Raw genomic sequence first — 14827 nt, forward strand, 5'->3', positions numbered from 1 at the left:
AATCACAATATATTTGGAATTTCTATAGATAGATAGGTGATAAAAATTATTATTAAAATTATTATGAAAATTGTTATCAAAAATGAGATTCTTATTAAATAAATATTAAATAAATACAGTTGCAAAAGCCTAAAAAACAAAACAACAATTTTTTTCTTCCAAAATACAGTAATAAGTAATGAAGTTCACACCAAAAACAAACAGCTGTTCAGGAACAAAAACGATTGAAAATTGAAAAACAACAACTACAACAGAAGAACAAAATATCTGTATTTGTAATATCTGTAAAATATCTGAAAGGGTTCTGCTGTGTCCAAATTTTCTCGAGGACACTTTTATTTGAATGTGATGAGCAGCTCTCCCCTTTATTCTACAAAGCAGAAGCTGACTTCAGTGGTTTACTGCAGCAGCCTGCAGGGGAGGAGGGCACACTGTGAGGCGCTTCCTCTCAGGTAAAAGGCAGGAATGGGACATGTAGGCTGTGACATGAGAACATAGCTGCAGCCCCTCCCCACCACCACCACCACCACTGGAATTCCCTCTAAAGCAGTGCAGTCAATAAGAGGGGGACAGTGTAATAAGAGCTTAATGGGGGGTGGCTGCTTAAGAAGAGATGCATGACTCTGAATGAGAAATGGAGAAAGGGAAGTGGAATGATTTGGAGCAGAATCTTTTGTTTTAGGCTTCTGTAGAGGCGAAACAAGGAAATAAAATATGAGGTCTGTCTGCAAAGACTCATTAAGGAAGGAAAAACTGAGCTTATGGAATGAAAAGAAAGCATATTTACTGAACAGTGTTCATGGTGCCATGCAATCAAAAATATCAGACTGAATGACTGAAAAGCTTTTAGAAACAGCCGCAATATATTCAAATTTAGAAATTACGACAGATCATTTAAGATTTCATAAAATCATTTGAAGAATCGGTAAAACTATTTAGAGTAAAGTTGCTGAAATTACGACTAATTAGAAAAAAAATGTATTTCTTATAATGAGAAATTATGACAAATCATTAAAGATTTCATTAGATCGTTTGAAGAATGGGTGAAACTATAGTAAGCGTGCTGCTAAAAGACAGAACTGCTATTTCAAAATCTCACCCTTTTTTATTTTGACATCTCGTTAAAATCAGATGACGTTTGTCAAATCTTGATGCAAATATGACAACATCTGCTATTGTTTCCGGTTTAAAATCCATGAAGAAACTTTCTTTTCAGGTAATTAATGTGGTTCTCATTCAAGAATAAATCATTTTATAAACAGAGTGCCACTTTGTTCAGTTTTAAATCACTAGTGATATAAAAACTGTTCTTTGTAACCAAACAAAACACATTTTGAATTTTGCACTTTGTCTGCCCGACTCCGATCATCTTGTGATAAATCCTCAAAGTGTTCCCAATGGTCTTTTAATTATGATTACTGGTATGCCTGTCATTTTCCATAAGACATAATTTCTGCACAGCGGCACGAGTTCAATAGAAATTTGGCACAGTTGTGGGCGGTACTGTTGGTGTGAAGCAACCCCACCACCCCTTCCCTCCCACGTTGCTGAGAGCTTTCTGTTTACATTCTCCTGTGCTAGCTTACAACCTCTCACAAGCCCAACCTAACATTACCGGTGCAACAAAAAGGGCAATCAATATTGGAGCCATCCAGCCGTGCAGTTTTCAACCAGATATCAGCTGGAATAGGGAAAATTTGATTTGATTTGATTTGAAATGGTTTATTTCAAGCAATCAAATAGAAATACACAAAAGCAATACAATCATCAGTTATATATTCATACAGTAACTAATCAAACTTGGGATAATTAGGCATATTAATAAATATTGCTTGGAAGGAGGCGAACTTATATAATCCCACGCCGTTATACTATAACCATTTTATTACATGATTTATCAATATCCGGTTCTTAGCTTTTATCAGACAGAATTAAGAATCATAAAGTATCAATAAAGCACATGACAAAAATGAATTACTTAATTTTAATCTAAAAATAACTTTTAGAAATCAACATGGCAAATGCAGATCAGTTATATAAAATATATGCAGATTATGTTACTTATAAAAGTCATTAATATGATAAAAAAATACTATGTCCGTAAAATAGACAAAACACTGTTTCCGAGATTTTCATAGCAAAATTTCATCAAGTATCAAAAGTTAAAAACGTGCAAAATTATGTTACATTAGGAAAGATTTTTGAATCAATTTATCAATTTTTGGAGCAAGTGAAGTAATATCATTAGAAGTCAATCAATTTAACCATTTTCAATAATTGATTAATCAATCAATTAAATGAAGACGTAAATGGATCCATTTGTCTGCAAGTTGATTCATCACAATGAAGCAGAGCAGTGTCTTTTATACATCACTAATAGAATCATCTGCATATTTTCATACTCAGAAATGCAATCTTTCGCCTAATTTTCTCTCTCTCTCTCTCTCTCTCTCTCTCTCTCTATATATATATATATATGTCCTCCATCATCATAAAAATGCCACAAGAACATGTTAAAAACAACAAAAGACTCATCTCAGTGAGCATTTCTCTAGCTCAAAGTGGTTTATTCAGCATGCTTTTTTGGCAGAAGGGACTTTTTAACGGTATTTTAAGAAAAATGACGCATTTTTCTCACATTATTACAAAGTATTTGCATAGAAAGCCAAAAATCAGTGATAAAAGTGCAGTGCGCAGACACAAGCGCTCTGTAAGCTGCCCATCATCCTATTGTTTACCCCCATCTGTTGTGTCGTCTGCCTTCTTACATCACCTTCCATCTGTTGTCACTGTTTGCATTGTCATGGCTAAGATTTTATGTAAACTATATATTCCTGTTTTGCTTCTTTTTTTGGGGTATTATTTTGATGCCCCCTCCTTTGCATCCTGCTGGCCAACACTCACGCTCTTCTTCCTTTTTTCCTGCAGATGTCTGAGACTTAGCCAGCTAAGCAGAGGACTTCCCTCTCAAGCCTTCCACCTGCAGCCATGAATGGTAAAAGCACCGTTTGTGTCCTGAATCTCAGAGTTTGTGGTTATTTAACAAACGACGAGGGCTGAAAATGAGGAAAAAGGACAAATGTTGATCTCTTTTAATTGTCTGATTTTGGTCTCCTTTTGTGCCACTGCTCTGCCCCCAATGCATGGTGGGAGATCATGTTAATGGGATATTGATCTTCATTGACGGATAAGACTTTAACTCAGCCCATCTTTGATCTTCAGGTTTTTTATTGTCTACCCAGCAGAGGAGGACCCCTTAAAGGGCTTAAAGGAAAATATATGCATTTTTTTATGCTGTTTTTTTTTGTTTTGGTAGACCTTTTCTATGAACTGTGAAGCTCACAAGTGTTTGCTTGTATGGGTAATACTTGTGTTTCCTTCTACCGTGGCAGAGCATAGCTCCCTTCCAGAAATCCCTCAGTGGGAAATGCTTCTGAGAAAAGGTGTGTGTGTGGGTGTTTGTGTGTTCAGACACTTTAAGGTGGTGCCAAATCACCCGGTCCCAGCAAGTTAGACCGCATCAAAGTGACGCAGTCACAGAAAACAAGATTCTGAAAAAGATTGCGGACAGGATGAACTTCTCCTTGGAAACGGAGGAAGCTAAGCCATGTCTTACCATGAATTTCCAGATGGACTATGGGATACGATGCTAAATAAAATCATTTTTTGCATGTGTGAACTCACTCTTTGCCACACCCTGTGTGTTATTTAAAGTAGAAGGTAGAATTATCTCCTTGAAGCTGATGTTTTAGGAGTGTAAATAGTAAATGGAGAATTAGCGCTGTGTCTCCCAGTAGACTGGAGTGAGCTCATGTTGGGATTGACTCAAGTGTTTTCTGAAGTAGCATCACGGCAAAGCCAGAAATCACCCTAGTGCAACTCTTCAGCGAGATGAAGCAGTTTAAGACCCGTAAAGGTAACGTTGCCATGGAAGCCATTGCACACGTGTTTGTTTAGCCTCCATATGATGCGCGTCAATATTGGCTAACAGGCTCTAGTGTTAATCCTTTAAGGTTTTTGCAAAGCTGCTGTTTTTATTTGCTTTTCTTAGGTACTGCCACCTGCAAAAGGTTAAATTCTGATGCAAGATATGAACATCCATTTATCTTTAGAACCCGCCGAGCCCCTTTCTATGTCACAGGGTTGCTATACACAACGCAGTCACTGTTGGGTGAAGGTGGGGTACACTCTGAGGTTGCCAGTCTGTCACAGGGCTACACAACCACATCCACACCTAGAGGCAATTTGAAGATAACAAGTAACCTATGACACATGTTTTTGGACAGTGGGAGGAATCATGGGGAAACCCATGGGGAGAACATGAAACAAAGAAACGTCCCATTTGGGATTTGAACCAGAGCCTTTCTCACTGTAAGGCAAGAGTTCTAACCACCATGCAGCTCAGATTTAAGCATTTGACAGGAAAAGTCTTTTTAAAAAAATAGCTTATACTGGGCTACAATTAGCTTCAACACTGAGAGTTGTGCCTGGAAAAAGAATTGATGTAAAGACCACTGCTTACTTTAAAATAGGATACTCTCTTTAAATTATATGAACGAGCTGTGTTAGGCCTCATCAGACCAAGAAATCTATTCCAGCCTGTGAACACGAGTTGTTGAATTTACCCAATTTGCCTAATTAACATGCCTCAGCAATTCTCTTGACGGTTTCAGTTCGTTATCGAGTTAGACTTTTGTAAGGCTGGTTCCAAAATCATTTCAACCTTTCAAGCATGGATCCTTGGGGCTGCACAGCTTAGCATCAAGAGAAAAAAAATGTATTCAGTGTAAAAAATTGTTTTAAAAAAGTGTGCATCTACACAAAAGCTAAAGTTGTGTCTTAAAATGCTGGGGAGTTTTTAAAGTCCCACTGTGATCATCTTTGGTTCAATTGTAAAAGTGTCCCAGTGGTCTTTGAATTATGATTAGGTTGTTTTTAGCCAAAAATCTAAAAACCTGTCGCTTTCTAGGACATAGTTTCTGCAGAGCGGCAGGAGTTCATCAGAAATTCGCCTTTGAGTTTTGGGCGGGACTGTTGGCACTAGGGCTGCACGATATGAGGAAAACATGCGATATGCGATATCAGTGATCAATATTGCGATGACGATATAACTTGCGATAAATGAACAAATAGCAAAAACAAAACAGACATTTCCATTTCACTGCAAAAGTTTAATTTAGATAATAGTCAAAATACCTTAAATTAGTCTCCAAATGACTCTCGTCTAATCAGGAGGGCAACATCTAACATAAAATCTCCATCCGATTGGTCAACAACGTGAAGGGCTCCATCTGATTGGTCAAATGCAAAAAGGGATTTTTTAAATGTATTAAATAGTTCAAGTTGCCATAAGATTGTTTTTAACATTTAAGGTTTACCATTTATTGCGATTTTCACCAACTATTTGCGATGTGGATATTGCACAGCTTGAAATCGCGATAACGATAAATTTGCGATTAATTGTGCAGGCCTAGTTGGCACGGTGTAAGCCCACCCCCATATTCCATCACCCATCTGTTTACATGCTCTCCCGCTAGCTTAAAGCCCCTCCCATTCCAAACCTAACATTAGTGGTGCAACAAAAACAGCAATACTGAAGCTGTCCAGCCGTATAGTTTTGAGCAGAGCAGGGAGCTTGTGGCCTGCTGATTGTAGCTTCTACGCCACAACTACACGCTTTTTCAAACAGCATTTTTCGTCTGATCCTTATTTGCTGCGATTTTTAATAAAGAATACTCAGAAATGTAATTTTAGGCTTCATTTTCTATGCATATTCAAGATTCAGAGATTTTATTTTCATTATATTTCTACAACGAAATTCCAATGGCATTCAGTCGACTAAGAAACAGTAGACATAAAAAGAATAAAACTCAATATAAAAATATAAATATCAAAAAGTAGCAAAGTAGTTTGTGTCAACTGTACTCAATGTGAGCATTCACAGAAATAACGTAAAACAAAAAGACAAACAAACGGACAAACCCGAATAAAAATCCACGAAAAGATGAAGAGTGCCAAGACACACGTCCTCCATCATGAGAAAAGCAAAAACACCAATTTTCATCGACGTGAATCTCTTAAATGAAACCCTAAAAGTAAACGTTGTGTCAGGCAGTTACTTCCACTAATATATCAGTGCAGCTCCACCCTTCTTCAGCCTCCATCTCCTGTCAGTGTTGGATTCCAGACAGCACTAAATACCATGTGGACAGATGTATTTTCAGTTTTGCACTGAGTGCTTCTATGAGCAGATGTCAGCTTGTGAAAGATGTTGGTCATTGTTGTGTAAGAAGCTTTGTGATGCCCCAATTCTGCACATAGCTTCTAACAGAGATACAAACCCAGAATCAACGGGCAGACTGTGACCATGTTACTTGCTGCATGTCCCAGCGGTACTGTGCTAAATATCACCCCCTTTTTCTCATTTACTGTAGCTCTAAACGGGTCTTTCAAAGCCAATGAGACGAGTGAAGAGTACTCACATCTTGGTGTAAAAATAATTACTTTCTCCTTTTTAACAGCTACGTTTTACGTGGTCGATGGCAGAAGTAGGTCAGGCGCTGTTAAGCAGCTTTGCCAAGATAAAGTTTGCACCTGAACGGGCGAGCCTGTTGTGGTTTTGGGCGGTTCGTTTGGTTGGTAAAAGCAGTGCAGGACAATGGATCTGTGTTTTTGTAAAGTATAATTGGACACACATCTTGCAGTTTCAGATTGAAGCTGCTCCCAATTGTTGGAAAACATTTGAACAGTCATCCTAACTCTGCAGTAACGCCTTCTGCAAGGAATTGTGTCACTCCTCAGGGATGAAGTCTGTCTGTGTGCAGTCCGAAGGAGCCTGTGGAATGTTTGGGTTAGTGCAAGGGTGGAAGCTCCACCATGGGCAGGGTGGCATTTCCTGAGCCTGCAGAAAAGAAGAAAATTACTCCTGGGATGCCATATCTCCAGACACACAGAACCCACAATAGTGCTAGTAGTTAAACATTTTGAGTTGACTTTCTGCAATAGACACCCACTGAGGTTAACAGAATAGCACCAGACAACCTTCTTTGACACACCTTCTAGCCTTATAGGTCTTTACACTCAAGATTTAACAGGAATAATCCATGAGCCAAACAAAAAACATGGTTGCTAAAGAGTTTTGCAATATTCTGAGAATGTGCATTAAAATGTACAGTCTTTTTTGCGAAAGCATACATGCTTTTCTGTTGTTTTCAAAAATCATGGAGTGGAATAACAAACCTATTCATTCTAAAAAAAATGTTGCTTTAAATGTTTTAACTGATGATTTTATAAACAGTAGTGTTTAGTTTCAGCTAGGGCTGCACGATATGAGGAAAACTTGCGATATGCGATATGAGGGATTAATATTGCGATAACGATATCATTTGCGGTATATAAACAAATAGCGAAACAACCACAAACATCATTCCCATTTTATTGCAACAGTTTAAGAATTGTACTCCAAATGACCCTCGTTGACATAGGATGGAACATCTAACATAAAAGGGCTCCATCTGATTGGTCAACAACGTTAAAGAATCTATCCGTTTGGTCAAATGCATAAAGGGATTTATTTGATTCGTTAAATTATTTAAGCTGCCATAAGATTGTTTTAGCACATTTAAGGAAACCATTTATTGCAATTTTTGCTGTGTTTTGCGATATGCATATTGCACAGCTTGATCTTGCGATAACGATAAATTTGCGGTATATTGTGCAGGCCTAGTTTCAGCTGTAATTTGTGGTTGACAATGTGCTTTATTTTTTATTATACTATTGTACATTTTGGGACTTTAGCCATGAAAATACTACAGTTTTCTTTCATACCAGGACTTGAAGTAGGTTTTTGGTTAATGTTTCTCGTGTAAAATACTGCAAATGCAAAGTATGGGGTCTAAAGAGATGTCCCTCCCAAGATTGCTGTTGACGTTTTCTGCCCCAAACCTAGTTTTCATTTTCAAATCCACAGTAATTTTTAGAACTGTTAGTGTTTGCAACTCATTGCACCTTAGCCGATTGCATAGTAATGTGTCGTATCATAATATGTTGTATTGTAACTTTCTTTATTGTAATATGTTGTATAGTAGTCTGTTGTTTTATAACTTGTATTGCAACACCTTGTATTGTAGTTCAGTGTTTCAGAACTTATCATACCCTAGTTTGTTGTATTGGACCTTGTTGTATCCTAATGTGTTGTATTGTAACTTGTTCTGTAATATCTTGCATTGTACTGTAGTGTTTCAGAATTCATCATACCCTAACTCGTTATTTTGTAGTTGTGGCTTTTATTTTGGTTCATAAGTCTATACGAGCGTTAAACTCCACACACACATCGCAAATCTCATCATATGGTAACTCTTCATGACAAAACTCGTATTGTAACTGGTATAACTTTTTATATTGTAACATGTTTTACAATAATGCAACCTATCATAATACATCGTATTTTAAGTAGTGGACTGTATTGTAATGAATTACCTCTTTTCATTCCAATAGTGTTATATCCTGTTTTAAGTAATCCTGTTGTTTTCTTTTACAGTGGGGTAAAAAAGTATTTAGTCAGCCACCAATTTGCAAGTTCTCCCACTTAAAAAGATGAGAGAGGGCTGAAATTGTCATCATAAGTATACCTCAACTACAAGAGACAAAATGGGGAAAAGTATCCAGAAAATCACATTGTCTGATTTTTGAAGAATTTATTTGTAAATTATATTGGAAAATAAGTATTTGGTCAGTAACAAAAGTTCAACTCTATACTTTTATATACCCATTGTTGGCAATGATAGCAGTCAAAGGTTTTCTGTGAGTCTTCACAAGGTTTTCACAAACTGTTGCTGGTATTTTGGCCCATTCCTCAATGCAGATCTCCTCTAGAGCAGTGATGTTTTGGGGCTGTTACTGGGCAACACTGACTTTTTACTCCCTCCAAAGATTTTCTATGTGCTTGAGATCTGAAAACAGGCTAGGCCACTCCAGGACCTTGAAATGCTTCTTATGGCACTGGGCAGGGTGTTTGGGATCATTGTCATGCTGAAAGATCCAGTCACATTTCATCTTCAATGCCCTTGTTGATGGAAGGAGGTTTTCTCTCAATATCTGACGATACATGGCCCCATTCATTCTTTCCTTTTACATGGATCAGTTGTCCTGGTCCCTTTGTTGAAAAACAGCCCCAAAGCATGATGTTTCCACCACCATGCTTTACAGTAGGTATGGTGTTCTTTGGATGCAGTCAACATTCTTTGTACTCCAAATATAAGTACACATCTTACCAAAAAGTTCTGTTTCAGTTTAATCTGACAATAGGACATTCTCCCAATCCTCTTCTGGATCATCCAAATGCTCTCTAGCAAACATTAGACGGAACAGCACATGTACTGACTTTAGCAGGGGAACACGTCTGGTGCTGCAAATTTTGAGTCCCTGGCAGCGTAGTGTGTTACTGATGGTAGCCTTCCATTTCCTAATAATTGCTCCCATAGTTGATTTCTTCACACCAAGCTGCTTACCTATTGCAGATTCAGTCTTCCCAGCCTGGTGCAGGTCAACAATTTTGTTTCTGCTGTCCTTAGACAGCTCTTTGGTCTTGGCCATGGTGGCGTTCGGAGTGTGACTGTTGGAGGTTCTGGACAGGTGTCTTTTATATAGATAACCTGTTCAAACAAGTGCCATTAATACAGGTAAGGAGTGGAGGACAGAGAATCATCTTAGAGAAGAAGTTACAGGTCTTTGAGAACCAGAAATCTTGCTTGTTTGTAGGTGACCAAACACTTATTTTCCACCATAATTTGCAAATAAATTCTTTAAAAATCATACAGGGTGATTTTCTGGATATTCTTTCTCATTTCGTCTCTCATAGTATACTTATGATGAAAATTACAGGGCTCTCTCATCTTTTTATGTGGAAGAAATTACACAATTGGTGGCTGACTCAATACTTTTTTGCCTCACTCCAGGTGAGGTAAATTACAAATATGCATACTTGCGTATTCTTAGGGTTATGTCTCCTCGTCTCAAATGTCTTTTGATTGGGTCCAGGTGAAGCCAGTGTGTGGGCCATCACTCCCGAGGAGAGGGGGAAACATGACAAACAGTTTGATTCTCTCAGCCCCATCCTCGGCTATGTCTCAGGTAGGTCATAGCAGATGAACTACCGTAGATACTTTATTCTGAACAGTATGTAGCAGTGTCATTTAGAATAAAGCAGCATCAGTTTGACATCTTTCTCCAATTCTGTGGTGCTTTTTTACTTGCAGGAGAGCAAGCGAGGAAATTCTTTCTCCAGTCAGGCCTGCCTGCTTCTGTCCTGGCTGAGATTTGGTAAATAAAGACTCAGTGAATCATTATCAAAATTCCTTATGAAGTCACAGCAAGTGGGTCACAAGGGCCAAGCTTTGTTTTAGGTCAGTCAGTTTAGTACAAGAGCCTGTTTTCAACTTCCTGTTGAGCTCCCGTTTCCTGCAAAGGCCGCCACACCTAATAAAACTGGGTTGTAGAGGGGGGAGAAAATGTGGGTGTGCTGTCATCAAAACCCGTGTGTGTATTGGCCTTTGTTTAGAAAGTGCCACTGAAATTCAATCCCATCAGTGCTTTGTCCCTTGTGTAACTTGCATTTATATATTGTCTCTGTGAAGGAAAAAGGATACTAGGAATGTACAGTTTTATGTAATCAGATCATTGCACACAGAAGATTCTCCCCATCCTCCTGCAGGAATTTATCGGACTTGGACAGTGATGGGAAGATGGACAGGTTGGAGTTTTCCATCGCTATGAAACTTATTAAGCATAGGCTACAGGGGTGGAACTTGCCTTCTTCCTTGCCAACCATCATGAAACAACCTCCTAATTCCAATTCTAGTGGCCCTGTCCCCTCAGCACGATTCGGTAAGACAAAATTAATACAGCAATGATCTAATTTGCCTTCTAACAGCAATCACAGGCTTCTTACATTTACCTGTGTGTTTCTTTTGTGTAGGAATGGGATCTATGCCAAACCTGTCACTTAGTCTATCATCCATGTCAACCATGCCTATCATGCCCTCCCTAACTCCTATCCCAGCTAACCCCCCTTTGCCCTCCATGGTTCCACTGGTGCCAATGCAAATGACCCTGCCCCTTAACTCCTCCTTTGGAAACTCTGGGCTCTCCAATGGCAATGTTAGCCTCCTAACGCCACCTCCCATTCCCAACAGTGCAGGTTGGTTCTCCTGTAGAGCCACTCTATAGTTTTTAGTTCTTTTGCAAACAAGTCAAGATAAAGGCTAATTGTGCCAGTTAAAGCAGAGATTACAATGTTTAATTTCAGCGCTTAATACTCAGAAACAGTGTTGATGAAACCTTGTTTTAGGTATTTCTATCTGTTGTTTGGGACGTTCCAAAAATACACACAAAAATCCTATTACTAAGATCACCAAAGGAAAAAAATTAAATCTTTTATTGGTGTTTGACAAGTCTCAAAATATAACAATTGATAATTTATTGTAATCCCAATTTTTTTTCCTCTTGGGGGGGGGTCTGTAGTGGTGTAATTTTGTTGCAACAGTTAACGACTTTTATCACCTCTACAAGAACGAGCTGTTACAAAAGGCAACTATTGAGACGCTTACATTTTCTGGTGCTACTAAACACTTTTTGGAGTTTTCAGAAAGAACTTAAATGTCATTCTGTTCACAAAGCAGCAGGGGCAGCCCTCAGCCCCTCCCACATCCCAAAGAAAATACAGTAAAGACCTTAAATAGAAACCATAGACTCACACGCACCTGAAGCAGCCTCAGGCTGGCAGGACACATTTCTGCATCCATTCAACTGGAACTTTACTGTTCAATGCAGTATTTGACTTTGCAGTGTTAGTCATCTAATTTAAACTACTTAATTCTGAATGTTGATCAAATCTGTCACCACACATGTGTTACCTTTAAGGTCCAAACTACAGCAATTATTGGTGGTAAACAAGTAAAATTAGGAAAAGAAATGACAAATGAATTATATTTAATGAATTTAAACTGAAACCAGACAAAACTGTCCCAAATTTATTGAGGAGACATAGTAGGTGAAGGGTAAAAAAAAGAAAAAGGTGAAATATCAAATAAATACATGTTGATTTCAGAGACCTTTTGGAGATTGCTTTGGCTTATTTCCCAGTAACCTCTAGTGTAATAGATACTTCTCTGACAAGGGTAATGTTTTTAATGAAACTGCTATTGAGTTTGAAGTATGATAATAGAAAGAAAAAGGATATTTTTAACTCAAATTTTCAGACAAAAAATGAATTTGGTCTTACACTTGGTTATTTTGACTATGCAGTCTAAAAGTTGAAAGCGTTCATTTAAGAGTTCTGATATGCCTAGAAACATGTTAGGTTTTAATATTATTCGTTCCTGCTAAACTAATACTGTAAAACAAATCTAATAACACATTTACGGAACTAACCTTTGTTCCATTTTTGACATATTTCAAAATATGTTTTCATATTTGTGCAGCACATGTCTAAATATTACTCAACAAGAAAGACTCTAAATCTCTGAAATAAAAAAATTAAAAAAAGCAAAGTTTGGGTCAATCTGTAGAACCCTTGTTGTCATTTATTCTTTGTCTTTGTCCTCTTTCTATCCGGCTCTGTTCTTTTCTTTTCACACCTCCATCTGTTCTTTGGCTTCACTCTTAAATGTTGATTTACTCAAGTTAAATCTGTGGCTTGAGGAGTCTTAATGGAAGTGTGAGATCAGTCTATTATTTAGTGTTCTCTCATTCTGTGCGCATCTCTTACTGCTGATGAATACATATTACTCCCAGAGTTCCTTTTAAAAAGCAGTGTAGCAGTCTCAATCTGTTTTTTTTTTGTTCAGGCATAGGTCACCTTGATCTATCCCTGCTACTGATAAAGCTATGTTCAGGGGCATTTAATACATTTTTTGCTTCTTTATTTTTTTATTTTTTTTACCAAATTGGTTGAAATAGAAAATGTTTTTTAACTGAAATGGTGTCTTCCATAAATGTACACTTGCAGGCCCTCCTCTGTCTGGCTTCTCCTCTCCTATGGCCTTCTCTCCATCCACCGGCATGTCAAAGGCCAACTCATTGCTGGACCTGGGATCAAGCAGGTGAGAACATGAGCAACAACCAACAGGTGAAGCTGTTAATCCATTTCATATCAGCTACGGCCTCATTCAAATATAGCTGAGCTTTTGCTTTAGTGCTCACAAGGAAGCAGCGTTTTGGAGAGAAAGACACAGATGAAACTCTGATAACAGACAGAACAGGAAGGACATTTTGAAATCTTTTTTGGCAGCAGGCGCTGAAGCTGGCTGGAGTTGAATACAAACAGGACATACTGCAAGAACAGGGAGGTCTTTTTTTGTGATTGCCATGCTGCTCTGATCCATGCTTTTATTCTATAAAGATGTTTATTTTAATCTAATTTGTGGAGTATGAAACCCCCATGTTACCAGTTAATAGACAAGGAATATATTTTTAATTGTATTTGTTCCTGCTATTTTCTTTATGTCAAACTATTTCAGTAATCTGTAGCCAACTTTGTATTATTATTATTATTGATGTTGTTGCTTTTATTAAATGTACATAACGTACCACATAACTCAACTGCAAATATGACTTAAAAATTAAATCTTGCAGTTGCACCAAAAAGCGTTATCCATCAAATCAAATGAAATTAATTCTGAGAATAAGCTCCATTAATCTAAAGAAAAAATAAAAATTGTTCTTGTTGTATTTATGGTAGTAATTCTTTTCCTAACCATCTTCTAATAAAGAGCCTATGAAAGAAATAAAAAAAAAATTCTCTTAGAGTTATGGGTGTCATCTCTACTGAACGAGCAATTTGGAGAATTGACTTTTTCTTTTTAAATTACTCAAGCTGAGAACCGTCATTATCATTGAATGTTGTCTTTTTTCACAAAGAAAAGCTGTTTATGAAATGTAATATACTTCTCTTAAAACAGTGAAATTATTAAAAGTCCAAAGTTTTGGGAATGATTAGTTGTCTTCTTATTAAGTTTTAGGTTGACATCAACTTTCTTGCTATAATCATTTTGTTTAACCTCTTTTTTATAGTTAGATCATAAACATTGACTGTAGTTTTGTTTAGCAAAGTCTTCAAACTATTTCATGTTGCTTTGTCTTCATTTATCACCTCTTCTATGAGTTTTTAGTTTGGTTTCAAAGTCATTTTTAGAGACTGGTCCCTCAACACTGTTTCAGTTCTTCAAAGCATTTTTAATGACTGATTGATTCATGTTATCGACTTTTTTCTTGAGCGCTCAAATGAAAATGTGTTTATATATCCTTTAATACCTGTATTGCAAGGATGAACCGACTGCTAAAATACACCTTCTTTATTTAGCCAGTTTTATAATTAAACAGTGAAATTTGGAATCAATAAATATTCCTGTAAATGTGTCAGCGTTAGCCACATAAATTATATTGGATACAGACGTAAAAATAAAAAAATAGATAGAAAAAAAAATAATGGAATAAAAAGAAAAGCAAGCTTAGACATTCGTCTTTGAAATAAATTATAGTTTCACATATAAAAACTGGTGTAATGTTAACAGCTTATGAGTTTGTTGGAAGTATTTAGGATCCACCTGCAACAGTGAAAATGCTAGGATGTAATAGAGAAGAAGAGGGAGAGAAACAATGCTTGAGAAGGCTTTGTGAGATCCAGATTCCCTTGAGTATCAAATAGCCGTAACACTCCTCATGGCAGTTTTAGAAAAGGATAAGCAAGAGGTCTGATTTCATTGTTTGGAATACCCTATTGCCTCCACACAATATATTTGCCTCAGGTCAGTGTTGTACTGTTGCTTTA

At 37.3% G+C, this 14827-nt stretch overlaps 1 protein-coding gene across 4 annotated transcripts in view; it reads left to right on the forward strand.

The window, feature by feature from the left end:
- LOC101165932 (intersectin-2) overlaps positions 1-14827 on the forward strand; it is a 38020-nt gene that overhangs the window by 2681 nt on the left and 20512 nt on the right. For 3 of the 4 annotated variants that reach the window (XM_020714499.2, XM_011491810.3, XM_020714500.2), the window contains exons 2-7: positions 2929-2995; positions 10039-10131; positions 10257-10320; positions 10712-10884; positions 10976-11197; positions 13007-13100. In XM_020714499.2, the coding sequence (XP_020570158.1) occupies positions 2989-2995; positions 10039-10131; positions 10257-10320; positions 10712-10884; positions 10976-11197; positions 13007-13100 (653 nt within the window). In that variant the 5' untranslated portion in view covers positions 2929-2988. The remainder of the gene's footprint in view (positions 1-2928; positions 2996-10038; positions 10132-10256; positions 10321-10711; positions 10885-10975; positions 11198-13006; positions 13101-14827) is intronic. The other variant, XM_020714501.2, reaches the window with a different exon arrangement.

This window comes from Oryzias latipes, chromosome 24 (assembly GCF_002234675.1).
Source record: "Oryzias latipes chromosome 24, ASM223467v1".
Taxonomy (NCBI): domain Eukaryota; kingdom Metazoa; phylum Chordata; class Actinopteri; order Beloniformes; family Adrianichthyidae; genus Oryzias; species Oryzias latipes.